This window comes from Rousettus aegyptiacus, unplaced genomic scaffold (assembly GCF_014176215.1).
Source record: "Rousettus aegyptiacus isolate mRouAeg1 unplaced genomic scaffold, mRouAeg1.p scaffold_m13_p_11, whole genome shotgun sequence".
NCBI lineage: Eukaryota > Metazoa > Chordata > Mammalia > Chiroptera > Pteropodidae > Rousettus > Rousettus aegyptiacus.
Window position 1 is genome coordinate 4,473,837 of NW_023416286.1, and position 20,728 is coordinate 4,494,564.

General features: G+C 46.4%; 1 protein-coding gene across 7 annotated transcripts in view; it reads left to right on the top strand.

Moving 5' to 3' along the window:
* Positions 1-20,728, top strand: part of FRY (FRY microtubule binding protein) — a 344,350-nt gene that overhangs the window by 237,780 nt on the left and 85,842 nt on the right. For all 7 annotated transcript variants that reach the window (XM_036228428.1, XM_036228427.1, XM_036228422.1 and 4 more), the window contains 13 exons: positions 28-114; positions 5,095-5,266; positions 6,603-6,735; positions 10,441-10,548; positions 10,712-10,970; positions 12,137-12,319; positions 12,948-13,034; positions 15,047-15,306; positions 15,749-15,938; positions 16,523-16,647; positions 18,617-18,674; positions 19,493-19,584; positions 19,852-20,024. In XM_036228428.1, coding sequence (XP_036084321.1) covers positions 28-114; positions 5,095-5,266; positions 6,603-6,735; positions 10,441-10,548; positions 10,712-10,970; positions 12,137-12,319; positions 12,948-13,034; positions 15,047-15,306; positions 15,749-15,938; positions 16,523-16,647; positions 18,617-18,674; positions 19,493-19,584; positions 19,852-20,024 — 1,927 coding nt within the window. The remainder of the gene's footprint in view (positions 1-27; positions 115-5,094; positions 5,267-6,602; positions 6,736-10,440; positions 10,549-10,711; positions 10,971-12,136; positions 12,320-12,947; positions 13,035-15,046; positions 15,307-15,748; positions 15,939-16,522; positions 16,648-18,616; positions 18,675-19,492; positions 19,585-19,851; positions 20,025-20,728) is intronic.

Genomic DNA, 20,728 nt, shown 5'->3' on the forward strand with positions numbered 1-20,728 from the left:
TGTTTGGCTTTCTCTCTTTCACTACAGGAGCGTTTAGATTTCGCAATGAAAGAAATCATCTTCGATTTTCTTTGCGTGGGAAAGCCAGCCAAAGCTTTCAGCCTCAACCCAGAGGTACGAATGACACTTCTCCGTATTTCTAGCAGCGGGGGGCATCGACAGAGCCACACTTCTGTGACTTTAGGGGGTGGGTGACGACATCTTCTCTAAAGTCTCCTATTTGTTTCTGTATGTGTAATTTGCATAAACAGTACAGAGATGGAATTTTAGAAGTAGGATTTTGGAGGAATAGGCTTAGAATGCCCAGGGTCGATGTGCTACTGTGTTCTGATCTCGAGTGATCGAGTCAGCTTTGCCCCCCAAAAAGATAATCTTACTGGGTCATATTATCTTAGAAAAGTCAGTACTTTCCTTTCCAACTATTCTGGGGCACACTGACAAGCGGAGTATTGGGAAATGATGAAACAGACAGGAACAAATACAGCAACGAAATACTCAAATCCAGCGAGGCGAGATAAGGGGCGTGTGCCGGCGTGTTTCTGTGGCAGCGTCACGCTCGGGGCCAGGCGGGCCGTGGCGGCGAGTAACGCGGCGTGAGACTCAGCGTGGAGTCCTGGGGCCTGCGCGGGCAGGAAGCACCTTGGCTGAGGGACGTGCACCTGGCAAGTGAGGCCTCCGCTGCGGGGCCGCAGGGAGAGCGCCGGACCCGGGGTCCGCGGAGCCGGGTCGCCCACTTGCCGCGGACGCTGCCGCTTTTACCAGTGGCGTGGCCTTGACCTCCCTGGACCTCAGCCTTCCCGCCAGAGCAACGGACAACGTCACCTCGCAGAATTGTGACATTTATGATATTACACACTCTGACACAGATTAAAAGAAAAAAATTGCACAGCATAAAAATTTTTTTAAAAGAGTGTTCCTGTCATCACTGTGACGTTGTCTGGCTCCTTCATTCTGTTGGCGAGGCAGAGGCCAGAGGCTCGAAATAAGTGGCTGGTTGCTAGCAAAGGGAGCCCGGGTCTCCTGGCGCCCCCCCCTCCTTCCCCCCACAGCCTGCATCTCTTCTCGGGGCTCAGGTTGCCACAGGTCTGAGGACGGCTGGAGAAGCCCCCACACGAGAGGGTCAGTCTGCCGTCTGACGACATCGCGGCCTTTGGAATGGCTGCAGCCATGGCCCGTGGGCCAGTGAGAGGGTCAGAGAGACCGTGCTAACCCAGGGCATTGTGGTCGGATTGGGACCCAGACCCCAAACTTCCCTCGCTGGGAAGGTTCTCCAAATATCTTTCACTTCTCAGGAGACAGGGCTCTACTGTCTTTTACAATCAACTATCAGAGTTACCGGGTCGCTTGTCTAAAAGGAACAGTGGAAGCTGCTACCATCACCATCGCCATCTACAACGTCTACCCTCAGTTCTTTCCTCATTCGGTCAAGGATGGATTACTCAACCTCTCTGCGCAGAGCAGTCAGAATTATAGTTTTTAAAAAAGCCGTCGAAAAATAGGAGATATTTGAGTATCTTCTATTTCTCTTGACCTTACAGGGCGATAGAAGAGTTGGTTTATCAGTAGTTGGTAACCGGAAGCTCAGAGGCCTACCTCTGACCCTACTCGACAGCACACACGGGGCGAGGCTAGTCCACTCAGAAGATGGCGTGCGCTTGACGACATATATTATGAGGCACAGTTTCTCAGGAAACAAATCCCGAGTGGGTCTTAAAGAGCGTTTTGGAAGGAGCCGGTGGAACAAGGCGCAGGGAGCTGAAGCGTGACCTTACCGCAGAGTCTGTATCGCGACACCACCCAGCAGATTTCCAGGCAGGCGTCTTGTGTCCGTTCAGGCCTAGATGGTGTCCGATACGCACCCTCGTCATCTGAAGAATTCACTCGCCTGTGAGAGGGTTTCTTGGCGCCCCATTTCTCTCCTGTTCATCTTGATATAATAACATGGAACGGGGGCCGGGGGGGGGGGATCCTAACCAGTGCCAGAAGCAAGAAGAAGAAATAAAAGGCATATGGATTAAAAAAGGAGACCTAAAACTTACTGTATTCAGAGACACGATCGCCTATACAGAAAACATCAAAACATCTACAGAAAACCTACTAGAACTAATAAGTTATTTTAGAAGGTTTCCGAGATATAAGAAATGTTTAAACTCAAAGTATTTCTATATTCTAGGAAGGAACAACTAGAAGTTGAACAATTTACAATAGCAAGGAAAACAAAAGACTTAGCAGGAAAGCTAATAAAATGCATGCAAGATTTGTATACGGAAAACTAAACGTTAAGAGGAATCAGAAATCCCACATAAATGGAGAGAAATACTGTTTGTGCACTGAAGCACTTAAGATTCTACAAAGGTCAGTTGTTCCCAAATTTACATAGATTAGACAATAATCCCAATAAAAATCCTTTAGTGCGATCGCTTTTTCTGTAGAAATCAACCGGTTCTAAAATTTATATGGAAAGTATAAGGAACTAGAATAACCAACATAATTTTGCAAAAGATGAAATCGGAGGGCCAGTTTGCAAAAGGACGAAATCGGAGAGCTAGCATGCCCTGATTTCAAACTCGCTATACAACTGCAGTGGCAGCACCGGCAGAGGATGACAGTAAAGACCAATGGAACAATCTAGAAACCCAGGAACAGACCCACACAGGTATGGTCAAGGGTTCTGGACAAATTTCCAAGTCATTTCAGCGATAACGGATAACCTCTCCGGTAAGTAGAGCTGAACAACCACTGGAAAGTAACAACCCTCACCTATAATTTTCACCGTAGGCAAAAACAAACTCAAAATGAATCACGAACCTAAAAATTAAAATCCAACATTGCAGATCTTCTGGAAGAAAACGTAAGATAAAATCTTTGTGACCTTCAGGTGGGCAAAATATTAGGACACCAAAAACAAATTTCAAAAGAAAACAAAATGAACACCATCAAAATATAAAATGTCTGTGGTTTAAAAGACACTCTTCATAAAGTGTGGAGTCACAGTCTAGGAGAAAATATTTGCAAAACACGTATCTGATAAAGCACTTCTATCTAGAATTTATCAAGAACTCTCTCAACTCAACAATAAAAAAAAGAAAAGAAACTATTTTTTTTTAAAGGAGCAAAATGAACTGCCTCTTCAGCAAAGAAGAGACATGAGTGACCAACAAGCTCATGAAAAGATGCCAACAACATCAGTCATTGCGGAAAAGGAAGTTCAAACCACAGTGAAAAGTGCCGAGAAAGATCCAGAGCAACTGCAGTGTCACGTTATTTTTTGTGAAAACGCACAGCCACAGTAGAAAACAGCGGGGCAGTTTTTAGAAGGTTAAACAGACACCTACCATGTGACAGCGTTTCCACCTCAAGATGTCTATCCAGTAGAAGTTGAAATACCCACGGAGGCCGGTGTGAATGCACGCAGCCGCCATACTCACACTCACTCACACTAAGGAATCAGAGCAAGCTCAGGCGCCAGCGAGCGGCTCATCCAGCGGGACCATCGGTACGGTGGGGTCCTTGCCGACAGCGTAAAGGAAGCAGCTACTGATACTGCAGCAGCATCTCAGAGGCGTTATGCGAAGAGCAAGAAGCAAGACGCAAAGGCTGCGTGCCGTTCGGTTCCATTTCGGTCACGTTCTGGAAAAGACGGAGCCACAGGCAGAAGTTGGATGGTGCTTGTCGGGCCCTGGGGTCGGGCGACTGAGTAGAGAGAGGAGCGAGGGGTCTTTGGGGGACGATGGAAATATTTTATGCCTTGACTGTCATGGCAGCTGCCTCACTACAAACGTTTCTGGAAACTCAAAAAATACTCAAGCCTAGAAAACGTTCCATGGAAGAACTACTAAAATACACAAGGACACTAATGGATGTTAATATCCAGTTGAGATTTTTAAAGTTAATACTCGTTCATTCTAGGAAACGGAGAGAGGGTGTGATTAAAGACCACACAAATCACAACGTACACGTCGAATTGGGTATGAATGAGCCAGAGACACTGCCACCAAATCCTAGTTGGAATATTATTACTCCTGGGGCTGGAATAAATAGTTCAAAATGAATAGAAACCAATATTACTTTGTTAAAAAATGTAGTCCTGGACCCCAGAATAGGTGATTTGGGCAAAAATGGCTTCGACGTATAGCCTCCCACGTACTCATTAGGCAGCCTCAGTTTCCTCACCTGAAAAATGAGTATAGTCATACCCTCCTTGCATGGCTGTTTTAAAAACGAGAGTTGACGAGCAGTTCTGAATGCACTTTATTCAGAATAGATAAATTCCGTCTGGATTGCCAGGATTAGGCCTAGAATAGAATAGTAGTCGTTTGCTTTGGGAATGTACTATTTCATGTGTTTTGAAAACGTGAATGTAAATGTTTTGCACACGGCTGTTTAAGGAAGTACGGACGCTTTGGTGTCTTCTGGCCCTGTGAGACTATTGCTGCTGGGAGTCCCTCACCAAGTCACCTTGCGGAGCCAGTTTTATGCCTTTCCTGGGCCTGAGGAAAGATAACGTTCCAGCCCAGAATGGCATTTCTTATAAATTTGTGTATTTTTTTTTCTATTAGTAACAGATCCTGTGACATTGCATTTTAAAATTTTTTTTTCAAACCCGCCAGCCTTTGTAAATCAAAAGCGAGCCACCTGCAATTCAGAGCAGACGATTTTCATTTGGTGACTCACGTTCGGGACTCCTGTCTTGTTCAGTCTTTGTGAATTAACACACGTGACATCTCTCTCCTCCCCGGAGACACAGAGCCTTATGTTTGCCTCAGTTGACCTTGGTTGCAGCAGCTCCGGAGGGTGACTGCCTGTCCTTTTGGGGTGCACCCAGGATCCCCCAGACAAGAGTGCGACCATCACAAACATATCTTCCGAGACTGCTGAAACTCACCCCAGCTGTTTTCTTATGATGCAGCAACAGATAGTGGCAGAAACTTAATTTTGTTTTCATGGGTTCAGCCTAAAATGTTGTGCCTTTTGCTAGATTAGCATAATAATCCAGCGGGCGGGCCACGCTCAGCTTCTCTAAAAGGCTGATGGTTTAATTGCACTGCGAGGGTTGGGTCTTTGCTTGTATCCTGAACACGCTGTCTCTCCCAGAGGATGAACATCGGCCTGCGGGCATTCCTGGTCATCGCGGATAGCTTGCAGCAGAAAGATGGCGAGCCCCCCATGCCCGTCACGGGCGCCGTTCTCCCTTCCGGAAACACACTGAGGGTGAAGAAAACATACTTGAGTAAAACACTCACGGAAGAGGAAGCCAAAATGATAGGTGGGTTCAAAGACGAGTTAGCTCTGGACCTTGTTGCGCCTTTAAAGTGACTGGACGTACTTACCCTTAGTGAGATGCACTTTGAAAAAAAAATCTTTGTAAAAGTAGCGGGTGGGACATTCCAACGCGATTATGTTGTTCGACTCAATGCTGGAATTTGGTTTCCTGCCATTTAAGCTTTTTGGAACTTTCTGGTAAACACATTGCCATTCGAATGTTAGACTTTTATCCATGGCTGTTTCATACTTCTCATATTATATACAATTTACAGTAAGTTTCTAAGACATCTGTGTCCTTTTTTAGATAATGCTCTTTATAAAGCAACTATATGTTTGTGTATATATACACTAATTTACTTTTATCATTTCTTTCTTCTTTTTTCAGTAAAATTCATGTAATCTGTGTTTTAACCATGCCAAATACCACATATGCCAGGTTATATTGTGGATTTAGCCTCTACGAGATTATTTTCTTTTTAATTTAGTGATCTTAATCCCAAGCGGTGATTTTTCTGCGTTCGTTTCTGACTGAGCACCCGAATTTAGAAACCCACTACAAACTTTGTTGAGATAGTTACTTGTTTCCAAACCCTGAAGGAGATGCATGAGGAAATGTTTTGCTTTAAATGTTTGTCCTTAGTTCCGCATGCTTAAACGAGTCCATAAAGATTTAATACATGAGAAATAACCATTACCAACTATTTTATTAAAGCACAAATTAAAAACGCAAAGCAATTTATTTTTCATTTGCAGTGTATACATAAAGACATAAAATGCATGTATGAAATACACATGCTACACATTCGTCTTCCACTGTATGTACACTAACACGAGAGCAATAGAAATAATACAGCTGAAATACATGTTCCTTCACTTTAAAATTTGTAACGAGAAGTCCTTCTGTTTATTTTACTAAAAAGAAATCCACACGTATATTTCAGAGAATAATATGAAGTTACGAAAACCTTAATCCCAAATGAAAATTATCTGTTATTCACATAATCACCAACGATGGTGAATTTTCATGTATTAAACCAGAAACGTAAAAATTCTAAAACAGGACTTTCTATTTCCTTGCTTATTTTAACTCTCCTGGAACATATTTCCCTTCAAAGTATTCCTGTTTATTAAACTTAAATGGTTATTTGGTGAACACTCACTCTGTGCAGGGCGCTGTGCCAGAGTCCTACACGTAAGAGATTGAGTTGGACTCTGCTCCAAGAAGCCCCTGACAAATAGGAAATCTTAAGTAAAAAATACCATCGAGGATACACAAACTGAGCTTTCATTCTCTGGTAGACTTAGTCAAAGGCGTAACTCTAACACATGTTTTCCAGGCATGTCATTATATTACTCTCAAGTACGAAAAGCTGTGGATAACATCTTACGGCATCTGGACAAAGAAGTGGGAAGGTGTATGATGCTAACTAACGTCCAGATGCTGAACAAGGAACCCGAGGACATGATCACGTGAGTGCAGTGAACGGTCGGCTAACCGGAAGTCACCAACAGAGACGCTTCCCATTTATAATGCACAGTTGGCTCTTGAACAACTCAGGAGTTGGGGACACCAACCCCCATGCAGGCAAAGATCCACGTATAACTTTTGACTCCCCAAAACGTAACAACTAACGACAGCCTACTGTCGACTGGAAGCATTATAGAAAAACAGTCCTATAACTCATATTTCATATGTTATAGGTGTTAAATACTGTATTCTCACAATAAAGTAAGCTAGAGAAAAGAACATGTTAAGATCGTAAGGAAAGGAAAATATATTTACAATGCCGGACATATTTATTGAAAAAAATCCATGTGTAAGGGGACACCTGTGTCGTTCAAGGGACAACTGCATTTCATTCTCATCTTCTTAGAATCAGTTCTAGGAAGTGTTAAGAATGGTAACAAACGTACTCTGATCATAGTTGACTCACTCCAGAAATCAAGTCAAACCTGAGATTGATCTTTTTTTGGTTATATCTCAAGCAACAGTTAGAAAATGAAGGGGACCCGAGACTCATTAGCCGGCTCACTTCTTTTGGAAGTGGAGTTTCTCTTCCAAGCTCTTTCTCGGCCAGCCTGCTTTACCTCATCGCCAGTCCACAGACATTCTGTCTTTATGAATCTCAAATGCACGTGTTTCTGGTGACAGTTCCTGAACGGCGAGAGTTTAACCTGATTAGTATTCTCTACGCAATCATGCCATAGACCTACCGATTTATAAGATTTATATTTGTGTCTTCTAATGTAGAAACGAAACGCTTTCAGCTGGAACCTAAGATCTGGATTGGTATTTGGAGCTCTGCATAAGAAACTCACACGAGCTGTATTTGCTACTTTTGATTAATCATCAGGATGTAAAATTAATCAAAAGTAGCAAATTATTAGGATTAACAATCAAAAGAATTAGGTTTAGGATTAGTTTGTAACGACATTTTTAAGAAAGTTTGGACTTTCTTGTTGGAGTGCGAATTAAATTATCATTGGCACCTGTGGCATAAATTTCCAAAACTATGATTAGGTAAATTTCCTTCATCACTCAACATGTCCAGTTCCAAATACCACAGTTAATTAGATGGCGGTTACCTACACAGGTAAGTTCATATTGTAGGTGTGTATTTTTATTACAACGGTGGCATGTTGAAAACAGCATGACAAAACAAACAAACAAAATATGATAAGGTAAGAAGTACAGAATTGTTTTACATACATACTTAGCAGTGCGAAAGTCAGAATGAAAGCCTCTTCCTCAGAGGTGCACGGCAGATCTGTGACCATTCTTTGGCCCAGTGCGATTTCTTCCAGACCTTTCCCTGTGTCAACACAACTCTACGTATATACATTATCTTTTACAGAAATGAGACTATGCAATGCATGTCCTCCCGCAGCTCGCCAGTCATTGGACTGAAATTGTGTGAAGATCACGTTGCTTTAGACTTTACAACCAAAATGACAGCAGGATCGAGACTGAGGAAGGCTGACCGCGTTAAGCATGCGGTCGGTAGCGCTAGTTGTCACCTCGCTGACTGCCAGGTTGTCCATGAACCTTTAACCTCCTTATTACGTACTCTGCGAACATGTTGAAGCAATTTTCAATTTATAGTGTAGGAGATAGAAGAAATGCTTTTAAAACTTCCACCCCACTGTGTGATATACTTCAATTCTGGCGAAAGAGCCTGGCTGAGGGTTGTCTCAGCTTCTCCTTAAATATCAACATAAAAGTAGCCATTAAAAAACAAAACAAACAAAAAACCTCTGCCACAGATTTGTTTCCTCTTAAAAAAAAAAAAAAGAAATGAAAGACTTTTAGAGGAAAACTTTATTAATGAAAGACAGTAAGAGAGAGTCAGTACTAAAACAATTTTTTCAGAATTATAAAAAGACACAGTTTAAATGTACCTGTGAACAGTACATTCGTATTTTAACCAGTACCTTAAACTTTTTCCATGATGATTCTCTACTTTTTCCTATTCGGCCATCATAAGGCTCCCAAATAGGACAAGGAACATTTTTCATGCTAGGTCTTACGGCAGATCCCTGAGTGGAAAATAATCCATTGCTACATTCTTAAAAAAAAAAAAAAAAAAAAAGGACAAACGTTAGGGAACCATGTAAACATTTAGGAGAAAGCGTTGAGGCCCACACTACACTAACAGTCCTCAGAGGTGACCTTCCCAGGCCCTGCTCAAGGTATGAACTTGAACACTGAGCAGTCCATGTCATTCTGTTTCTATTTCTCATCCCTTTTCTGGTTCCTGCTAGCAGATAATAGTAATTACTATTTTTTTGCCATTATTATTATTATTACATAATAATACAAATTATGTTTTGAGGGTTCACACACTTCCTATAAGCCCAGAGGGCTAGGACCGCAGGTGTGCAAGGAAATCACGCACCCCTTAGCGCCTCTAAGCCAGACTCGCTTTATCGGCTTGGAAGCCCGCAAGAATTCCTTACCCCTCAGGCCAAGCGGTGTCCTCCGTTTCCCGTCAGATACGGAAATAATCCCAGCTGTTTAAACATCTGTTGAGCAAAGTAGGAGGACCTTTTAAACATGAACAATCAGGAGACACCCCCAGACTCTCCCTCTGTCAACAAACCTTTAACCACATTATTACATACTCTTCGAATACATTAAAGTAGTTTGCAGCTTATAATATAGACGAGACCATTTTTTTAAGATTACGGAAGACGAATTCTGTTTGTTGCATTTCTATTCTGACCACAGGACTGATCCAAGAAGATGTGCTTGGTGTTTTCGTTATTGTGTTTGTGCCCTGCGATTCGATGGTGATTTTATGTTTATTTTCAGAAGACTGAATCATAGAATTTAAACATCCCATTTTATCACTTAGGTTATTTGAAAGATTTGATGGGTAGGTAAGGTTTTCCATAAAGGTTAAATATGTGGTTACAAAGGCAGCTACCTGTTGAAACAAATAGTGAAGTAATTTATCACAAAATTTACATTTTTCCTTTGGATTTTACAACACAGTAAAGAAGGCATCAATTGCTTTTCAACATTCATAGTCTCAAAGTGGTAAGAGAGAAGGCATCTCTGTGGAGGCCAGGCCCATCCGTGCAACTTTAAAACTTGGAAATGGGCGTACAGCTCTATATGTTGCAGGAGTTTACTTCACGTTAGGAGAGACTTATTTGTGGAAGTACTTAATTTTTTTTAAGAAACGGAAGTGGGGACTCCAGAGGGGAAGCACAGTGCATCAGGGAGGGAAGCTTCCAGATGCCATGCTTGCTGGCGACCCCGGTCCCCATGGACGCGAAAGTTCCATTTTTAAGCGGTGAATGTAGGAGCGACAGCCGTGGATTTCTTACGTGCTGTTGCACGAGGGCGTTTCCGTGAGCTCGGTGTTTTAACTGCAGCCGACGGGGACCAAACCGGGGGACCCACTGAACGGTAAGCCGTGGGGTAGGAAGCCACGGGCACCAGCATTTTTCTTTTCCGTTACATAACTCTGTGCAACGTGCAAATCTTTCTAAGTTCTCTTAGGACCACACAAGCTCTAACGGGCAAAACCGTTCAAGGATAACACGGAGCAAATGCCAGAAGGGGACTCAGTAAGGCGTGGGTTCCAGTCTTTGTTCACAGAGCCGATCGATTTTTAAAAAGCTTTTCATAACCTTCGGCAGCTCTTGAACTTGGTTTTCACATTCCAGGGGCGAGAGGAAGCCAAAAATAGACCTCTTCAGAACGTGCGTTGCTGCCATCCCTCGACTGCTTCCTGACGGGATGTCAAAACTCGAACTGATCGACTTGCTGGCCAGGTGGGTGAGGCCGGCGTGGGTGCCGTTCACATCCTTGTAACAACGGTGGGAGGGCCACCCGTTTGTCAAGCACGCGTCAAAGCAGAGCCCCAGATGCTACCTCTCGGGCGCAGGAAGGGGGTCAGTGCCGGAGTGGCCCTGACCGCCGTGCGTTCCTTTCCAGGCTCTCCATCCACATGGACGACGAGCTGCGCCACATCGCGCAGAACTCGCTCCAGGGCCTGCTGGTGGACTTCCCGGACTGGCGGGAAGACGTCCTGTTCGGCTTCACCACCTTCCTGCTCCGCGAGGTCAACGACGTGCATCACGGCCTCCTGGACTCCTCGCTGAAGCTGCTGCTGCAGCTGCTCACGCAGTGGAGGCTGGCCACGCAGACGCCGGGGAAGGCCTGCGACCCGGCCGGCAAGCTCCGGAGCGCAGAGGTGACCCGCCCCCGCCCCAGCGACCCCCGTGCGTCCGTCCGTCTGTCGGGGCGTGACATGCTGCAGGTTACGTTTGTCACCACGCACAAGGCCGTCGAGGGAGTAGAAAACGTTCTTTTCCAGAGAATTCTGATTATAAATGTGTTCATAAGCGCGAGCGACCGTGGGCCTGGGAGGTAGAGCTGGGTGTGGAAACGGATGTAAAAAGTTAGCTGCCCGTAGTCGCTCGCAGTCGGCAACTTACGGCCGCGCTGTCCGCGGGGAGGACGTGCCGTCTGCGGTTTCTTGATCCTCTCCCGCCTCTGCCCCCAGCGCTACAGCTGCACCTGTAACGTTCTGAAGAGCAGAGGGTGGGGGCCGGGGGGTGGGGGGGACCGTCAGGAGCGCCAGGGCAGCCGCGACAAGACAAGGCAGGGAGGTGGGGAGGGGTCTGGCCAGGGGACGGCGTAGCTCAGGGTCCGAGGACCAGCTCAGGGACGTACAGCAGCATTTAGGGAACAGCCCCCATCCCAACGGGCTGACCTCAGGGACGAGGTCGCGGCCAAGGTCATTCTCCTTCCCCGTGTCCTACACGCGCCAAAAGGCAGTGTGGAAAAGCAAGGGCCGTGTGCTAGGAGGAGGAGAACCGACGCGAGGGTGGAGTCTGCCGTGGGGTCCGGCCAGCCGTGCTGCACACTCGCCTGGTTGTGGTTTAGGGACATTCAGGACCTATCTCATCAACGTGCAGAACCTAGGCGAAACTCTCATGCAAACACAAGTGCGCAAGTCTCGTTGGAAAGCAAATGTCTGAAAACTCAGTTTGATGCTATCCAAAAGTTTATGGAGAATTTGACTAACAACAAATTAGGCCACTTTGATTAAATATGTCGTGTAAATCCGAAGGGTGTGCATAGAAGCAGTTTTGTTTTTATTAGCGTTAATAGCCTTAGAAAAGTTATTTTCCATCACAGGTGACAGACAGTTGATGGTGTTCCAAAGTAACAACCGAGCTAAAAACAAAAAGGGATCTATGACATTTCGTGAATAATAATGGACTCATAGACAAAAGCCATTGGAACCTATTTTAACGTCACAAGGTCGAATGTGCCGAAAGATGTACCTGAGAGTAGTTTCTTCTTCCACTGTCATTGTCCTGAATACAGAATGTTGTTCTCGTTGCGTGACAGCTAATCCCAAACGGCTCCAGCCACCGAGTGCAGCCGGAAAGGGGGCCACACTGCGGCGTCCTCCACGCCGTGGAAGGCTTCGCCCTGGTTTTGCTCTGCAGTTTCCAAGTCGCCACTCGCAAGCTGTCCGTTTTAATACTCAAGGAAATCCGAGCGCTGTTTCTCGCCCTGGGTCAGCCTGAGGTACGGACCATTCCTCCGCATTCCCCAATTCGTTTCTTTCAGCAGTCTCGGAGTGAGATTAAAAACGATAAATAACGCGTTACTATTTCATGTAGTTCCGTGCCTGTCACACGTGGCGTCACGGAATAGTTTTTGATTCGTGGTGGGGCTTTTAATTATGAACTAGCACTCGATCACCAAGAGGGTAACTCGTATATTCTGAGAGCAATAGAAGAGCCCGTTCCCGATTTTATGAGAGATGGTGCTTGTGAAGAAGTGGAGAATTTTAAGATGAGGTTACAGGTCACTTCCCGTCATAACGGTCGGCATGTGTCAGATCAAGAAAAAAATATTATTACATTTATGTTAGAGAACAGACTTGAAAAAATAATGCGTCCCATTGAAAATGATCAAGGTGCCGAGCAGTGTGGCTGACTGGAAGTTGCCGAATCTTTATAATGGTAGAAAAATGGCGTCCCAAGGAAACATGTCCCCTGGAGAGGGAAGAAGGGCGCCCGTGGTCAGGCCCGACTTTAGCTGGCAGCTCATCCTGTCCTGCAGGCTGGTCCGCCTCGTGTACCGAGGGGGCGGCGGGCGGGGTGAGAAGGACTCATTTTCCCCGGGGGAGTAACCGCCTCCCTTCTCGCAGGATGACGACAGGCCTATGATCGATGTGATGGATCAGCTGAGTTCTTCCATTCTCGAGAGTTTCATCCACGTGGCCGTTTCGGACTCAGTGAGTACGCACTCGATCCTGGTTGCTACTCCTTTCGTGCGAGCTCTGGACCTGTCTGAAAAGAAAGACAAAAATGTTGTGGGAAAAAACAATCCAGGCTTTTGCGTCAGATTAATGAACTGATACAAAAGCACTTAGAAAAACAAGGTGAGCTTTTCAACTACTGGCTTAGCAGACACTCGGATAAATTTCAAACAGAATTCGTGCCTTAGGAATATAGATAATCTGTTGCAAACTGCAGTTTCAGGAAAAATTGCTCAGGCTTCTTTAAGAAAATTAACGCACCTTATCTATGATACGTAGCACTACCTGTAACTTATGTTTACGTGGTGCTTGACAGTTTACAGGGTGCTGTCACGCTTACTACGGTTTCGACCCTCGTAGGCATTGAGACGCAAAGGTGTTAAGCGGTGGGGGGCCGGAGTCACAGAGGAGGAAGCGTTAGGGCCCGGACTGGAGCTGGTTAGACTCTGACGGAGCTCGATCCGCCCCATGAACGTGGTCTCCCTTACAAAGAACACATCGGCAGCCGTTCAGTTTCCTGAACAAGTAGAAGAGAAATAGAAATGGATTTTAATTACTTTAAAAATATACATACACAGTGTGGAAGCAGGATAAAGGTCAGCTCCGCGGCTGAGGCCAGGGCAGGGCAGGTCCGTGTGTCCTCGTCAGACAACTAGAAACAAATACGGACGTAACTGACAAATAGCTACAAATGAAGACAAAACCGAAAGAAGTTTGTGAGCTTTCCCTGGACTTTTCTAACTGAAATCGAACGCAGACCCCTATTTTTGCTGCGGTTGCTGTAATGATGATAATTACTAAAACTCTTAGGCGGCGCAGACCCCTCTTCCTTTAGAAGTTCAGAACGTTTGGCGCGGAGTGGAAGAGCCCAGTTTAAAGAGGCCACGTGTCTTATTTCCTTCCCCGCAGGTGACATTTGGCTCTCGTGATTTTGTTCTGTGTTCATCAGACTTGAAATCTTAAGCCGGGGTGCCCAGGCCAGTAGGTCTGCAGGGAGGGAGACGAGGCGGGGGACATGGCACCTGCTTTGCACCAGGCGCTCTTGCGTCCCTTACCTCACGTGAGCCACGCGAAGACGGAGCGGGAGCAGCGTCGGGATTCCCCAGCCATCCGCGAATCATCCCGGGGTGGCCAGTGATCTCCCAGGTCACAGGCTGTGGTCCGAGCCGGGCCTGGAATCTCATGTCTCTGGCCCGTTCACCACAAGGCCACTCGTGCGGCCTCTGACCTGCGGGCACACCTAGACCTGGCAGAGAAAATGGGTCACTCTAAATGCCTAAGAGACATAAAAGCAGTTTTCTCTCATGGCACAATAGCCAGATCGTTTGAAACTTGCTCATCCCTAGACTTTGATGTTCTGGACTTAAAATGAATTCTAAGAACTTAAGTGTGATAGAAAGATGGCTGGCCAGATAGACAGTCAGAGAGATGTAGATATAGACGTCTTTCAGTAGTTCTATAACGTATTATTTTGGCTTGATAACAAAGGACAGTAGGTACCTCGCCTTAAAAATCATCAGTAAAACGCCCTTCGCAAAAGGGAGTCAGAGGGAAGGTATTTCAATCCAAGTAAAATTAAACAAGATCATGGATAAAAACGTAGATAAATAATTATAGGGATTTAAAACACATTTATGGATCTCAGAGATTAGTAACTTCTCAGAATGTTAAAAGGCCGGTCTGTGAACGAGTTTGCATTAGCTAACATCACGTATTCATTGAAATGTATTTTGAGGAGCAGCTTCTGTACAGTAATACACTGTGCAATGTGACATAAAGCTGGACAAAGCATGACCGGCCCTACCCTGTGCGTCACCTGCTTGCCATCCAGCCCACTAAACAGATGACTGCAAACGGAGGTCCCACGGGGAGGGGCGGGGGGGTGTTTGCGAGTCACCGCTAGGCCCGCTGCCGAGGCGGTCGGGGGAGCCGCATCGAGGACCCGCGGTTCACAGCCTGGCGTTGACTCGTTGCCCGCTCGCCCCCAGGCCACCCTTCCGCTGACCCACAGCGTGGATCTGCAGTGGCTGGTGGAGTGGAACGCGGTCCTGGTCAACAGCCACTACGACGTGAAGAGCCCGTCCCACGTCTGGATATTCGCTCAGTCCGTCAAGGACCCCTGGGTCCTCTGCCTGTTCAGCTTCCTGCGGCAGGAGAACCTGCCCAAGCACTGCCCCACGGCCCTCAGCTACGCCTGGCCCTACGCCTTCACGCGGCTCCAGTCGGTCATGCCCCTGGTGGACCCCAAGTAAGGGTCTGCGCTGCGCCTCCCTCCCGCCTGGTCCACCATGTGCCCACTTCCGCTTGCATCCCATACGAGAGATTGGGGTGCTGCAGCATCCTCTCTGGCTGCAGCATCCTCTCTGGCTGCAGCATCCTCTCCGGTTTCCAAACGGCCCAATGCAGAATTCTTAATGTGGAGTAGAAAACAGGTCCAAAGTCCTTGTCTAGAGAGGGTCTTCTGTTTTGTCCTTCGATAATCAGTATGACTGTCTGAGTACAGGATCTCAGACCTCACCGGTGGGCAGCAGCATCCATGTCCTCCTCCCGTAGTGACCTTCCCTGTCCAGACAACCCTGGACGGTGACCGTCTCGCTCTATGCGGGCACCTTGTGGGGTGCAGATTCCATAAGCAATATTTACACCGCAGAACTTAACCTTCACTCTTGCTTTCAACTCCATATTTCCAGTAGCCCGATCAACGCCAAGAAAACCAGCACCGCCGGCAGTGGGGACAACTACGTCACCTTGTGGAGAAACTACCTCATTCTTTGCTTCGGGGTCGCGAAGCCCAGCATCATGAGCCCGGGACACTTAAGGGCTTCCACGCCGGAAATCATGGCGACCACGCCCGATGGCGCAGCCAGCTACGATAACAAGGTGACGTGGCGCGACCGAAGCGTCCTTCTGTAAGGTTTCTCTCTAGCTCGCCGGCCTGGGGTTCACAGTGCACAGCGCACCATGTCAGCCACCTGGAGTACGTGGGATCAGGTTTTCACCCGACACATTTCTAAATTCCACCGAGTGTCTGTGTGAAGAATTTCGCATTCCTCCCTGGCCAGCGGCGGCGGAAAGATGAAGAGTGAGCAAAGTTGCTCAAGACCGTGGGGTGACCTGTTGTTATCGGTGCCCCAAGGTTTGGTCCTGTCCTCCACACGAGCTGCCCCGCACTTCTCACCAAGTCGTCCCCTCGAAACCATGCCTTTGACCAACTTATCTTGTTAAAGATGGTTTTGTAGATTGGTTTTTTAAGTATATTTCTGTAAGAAGAGCATTCTTTAAAATTTGCGTCACAAGGAAGATGCATTCGTAGTGTGCGTTAACATGTATGGGTCGTGCTTTTTTTCCTCAAACGATGCCAGGGCCTCGAGGTGCGGTTCAGACCTTTGAAACTGTCATCGCGCGTCCTCGGAAGCATCTGTTGTCACGTGACCCCTTTCTCACTCTTAATCCCTTCGTTTCAGGCCATAGGCACCCCGTCGGTGGGAGTCCTCTTAAAGCAGTTGGTGCCTTTGATGAGACTAGAGGGCATCGAGATCACGGAGTCCTTAGTTTTAGGATTTGGAAGAACGAATTCTCTCGTTTTCAGGTACGGGAGTCTCAGCGGGTGGTTGCGAGTCGACGCGCGTGGCCGTCGCGGTGCCCGTGTTTCCCGCGTGCCCGTGGCACCGTGCTGGCTGCCACGTCCTTCTGCCCTCTGGCCGGCGTGCGGGGAGCCGGCGTTGCCCCCAGCTGCCTCACGTGCCTTTCACTCTCTGTCCTTGCCGCGTAGACAGTGCCGCTCGCCAACCGGCAAGCTTTGTTTTAGATCATGGTTAAGGAAGAGTGTCAACGCCCGGTTAACCAGACTGTTCAGAGGGTCTCGGGTCAAAACAGGGCGTGTGTGCTCGTCAGCCGTTTAGGCAGCAGGCTCTCGGAGGCTGAGACCCGGTGGGACTCCTTCAGGGTGGTCGGTCGCACTGCCGTGTGCCCTGATGGACCTGTCAGTCTCACCTTCTGGATTCCTTGCTCACGTCACACCTCCGATCAAAATACCATTCCATCGGAGGCAATGTCAACGCCCGTTCAAAGAGTCATCAGGAAACGGTAGTCTGGGCCACCCACCTCTGATGACTTTAAGCAGGAAAGCCTAGAAGGAGAGATGAAATCTTACAGTTTTTCGTGCAAACACAAAACAGAAAGCTCCAAGCGTCTACTGAAAAATAAAGATTAATGACACGTCTGAGAAGCAACCAAAAAAGATCAGTTACATTAGTCATGTATAGAGCCAGACACTGTCCTTAAAAAGTAATCGTGAGTTCTGACGACTTGAGTGCCACTTAACTAGAGTTTTACTACGTATTGATTAGTTAAGACAGAGCGTCATATACAAACAAGAACAGTACCCAGATGACTGAGTTCGTTCCCAAAGAGTACGAGGCTCTTTTGCATTCATCGCCCTCTTAAAATTCCTCAGGGCGAATGACTTCTGCCACTTGCTAGCCTGTGGATCTGGGCTTCAGTTCCCTCCCTTTTAAAACTGTCGTCATTCATAAACTGTATCTCTCTAATAAAAAAAGAAAAAATGGTATAATTATAGAACCTGGCCCAGATTTATCGAGAGGAAAAATACACAAAAAAATGTCGATATAAGCAGTAAACATTCAGGACATGATTGCCGTTAGATAGAGGAGACCATTAATGTTATTTCCATGTCTTTGGTGGAGAAATTCTAGCGTGCATTGTGGAGGAAGCTGAAATGGGACACGGGCCCTCTGTCCCTCGGTGCAGGACGCCGAAGAGCTTGCCTTCCTGTCCTGGGGTTTCCCGGGAGGGTGATTTCTGATAACACAAAATATCCTGCAAAGAAAAAATATACATACCAACAGGCTAGATCGCGTCATTTTGTTTCGAAGATATCGGGGACCTGTGAGGTACATACATGTAACACGAGACTCATGTCGATATGATTAGGACTTAATTTTTACCACACAAGAGCAAAGATTTGGACAAGAAGCTCACTATTACAGGACTTGCCTTATTTGCATCTGTCATGTAGCTCAAAGACGGGAATCTCTAATGAGCTTTTAAAAAGGCCTCGTTTTAGAAGCAGCTTTAAGTTAGTCCCCTGAGCACAGGTCTCTAAGGTGGCACCTTGGGATTGCACCTGTGTCTTGTACCCTAATTATACTGAAGATTTCTTCTGTGCTGCGACTCAGTTTTATTTACCTTCGGTCCCTCCGCCTGCAATAAAGTGCTTTGAATTTAGTGAGCACTCGCAAAATTATTGTTTAATCGTTCAGATGAGATCTTGCCATAGAGGTTTCCGGACCATAAAATCAAGTCAACGCATACGTGCTGAGCCAAAATTATGTACATCGCACTGGGATCAGAACCAGTCACACGAAGAGTAGGCCAGCACCTGCTTCCAGTTGACCACGTGACTGGGAAATAGAAAAGCCAGAGAGATTCTGACGCTAGACGCAAACTGATAAAAGCTAGGACTGAATGGATTTATAGGGTGACTGGTTTGGTGTCAACAGTCATGAATTTCAAGTGCCGGCCTTTTTCCTCCGTAGAGAATTGGTGGAAGAGCTTCATCCTTTAATGAAAGAAGCCCTGGAACGGAGACCAGAGGTGAGAGTTCGAATTTAAGTCATTAACGCCCTGGGTGGTTTGGACCGTGGTGTGAGTTTAAATCTCGCCTAATGGTTTCTCCTAAGGAATATTTTAACTTCTGTTGTTTTCATTATTTTTCAGTGTTCAACTATTTAGTATAATGTGCTTCCTACTTTAAAAGATTTTAGGTCCTAAACTTACGAAAGCAGAACAACCCGAATAGTCACATATATGTTAAGATATCACATTTTTTGGGAAGGGGTCTGATTTCATTGCATTTCGTTTTTTGGTTCATTTGCTTGTTTTCTACAAGGAGTTCGATGGTCAAGATTTTAATTTGTTTTCTCTCTCCCATGAAACATTTTCCTCACTATTATCTTCCCCGAAGTGAACTCTGAAAAGGATAAACTTATAATGTAGCAGGATAAAAAATAAAAAAGAATAAGACCGAAGAGAGGTTTCCCATACAGTAGGTCAGATCCAAGAAGTAACAAAAATCGAGCAGTTCGAGGAAGAACACGTGAGCTCTGTGGCCCGATTCGGTGGGCACATCGCTGTCCACTGTGGCCGTCACTTGTTCTGGGGGCTCCAGTCTTCTAGCAGACGCTGGAGGCGTCTGGGAAATGGGCTCACTCCAAACACGTCCACCTCATATATATCGTGGCCCCCCTCGTGACGCAAGCATTTCTCTTAGAATCAGGAAGAAGGAAAAATGCATTTTTGTCTTTCGTGTTTAGAAAAAGACCAGACGGGGCCTTTCTTGAATCCACTTTCCTAAAGCAGGATTCACGTGGTTCCGCCCATGTCTCTAAGTACTGTCCCTTCTTTCCGTACAGAACAAAAAACGCCGGGAACGGAGGGACTTATTAAGACTGCAGCTACTCCGAATTTTTGAGCTCCTGGCTGACGCTGGCGTAATAAGTGACAGGTAGGGCGCAAACTCTCCTGAGCTGATCTCTGCTCACCTTGTCTCTTCTTTCTTTTTTTTTTTTTTAAATATATGTTTCCTTTAACTTTTACTCAGAAAAATCCAGGAAAGCGCGCGTGCGTGTGTGTGTGTGTTATTCTATTTACACTGTATATAGGTCAAGAACAAATTTAGTGAGTTCTGACCCTGAGTCTTATTTTCCACGAAGCATCTACCACGTTGGCACAAAGACCCCGCATCTAAAATTTCCATTTTCTTTCATTCCAGCACAAACGGAGCCTTAGAACGGGACACTCTGGCCCTCGGAGCTTTGTTCTTAGAATATGTGGACCTGACCCGCATGCTGCTAGAAGCCGAAAACGATAAAGAAGTTGAAATTCTCAAAGATATCCGGGCGCATTTTAGCGCCATGGTCGCCAACTTGATTCAGTGCGTCCCAGGTACAGCCACACATCGCCGCAGGTCACCTTTGTGCTTGGAGCACCTTCCGTTTCTCTGGACCACGTGCGTCCTTTCCATGCCCCTGGCCTGGGTGCAGGTCTGCAAAGGGAGCACCGATTTGTCTCAAAATGCTCGGACGTGCACTTGGGAACGGATAGTGGTAATTCAGCCCAGAGTCAGAAAGGGGGCGATAGGAATTAAGTCTGGCTTTGCGTTTGTCGAGACTTCTGTGCTTTGCTTTGGTTCCCACCTGAAAATCAACCTACGGGTTTCCACAGGAAGGACAGGCTTCAGAGGCAGCGTTCACAGATGAGCGTCCTCATTGTGCTAACCTGTAAACGTGGTTCAGAGTCTGTCCTGGCTGACATCGGCATTGCGACCCCAGCCTTTTTCTGTTTCATTTGCATGAAATGTCTTCGTCCATCCCTTTGCTGACAGGCCGTGTGGGTCTCTCGTAGGCAGCACGTGTGAGGGGCTTGTTTTCTTATCCATTCAGCCACCCCAGTTTTTGAGCGGAACATTTAATCCATTTATATTTGAAGATGTAGATTTATAGTTAAATATGATGGACACGTAGTTATTGCCACTTTATCAGTTGTTTTCTGATCGCTTTTGTAGTTCTCTTCGGTCCTTACCCTCTTGCCCTCTCTCGTATGTTGGCGACTTTCTGTAGTGTTGTGTCTGGGTTCCTTTCTCGATTTCT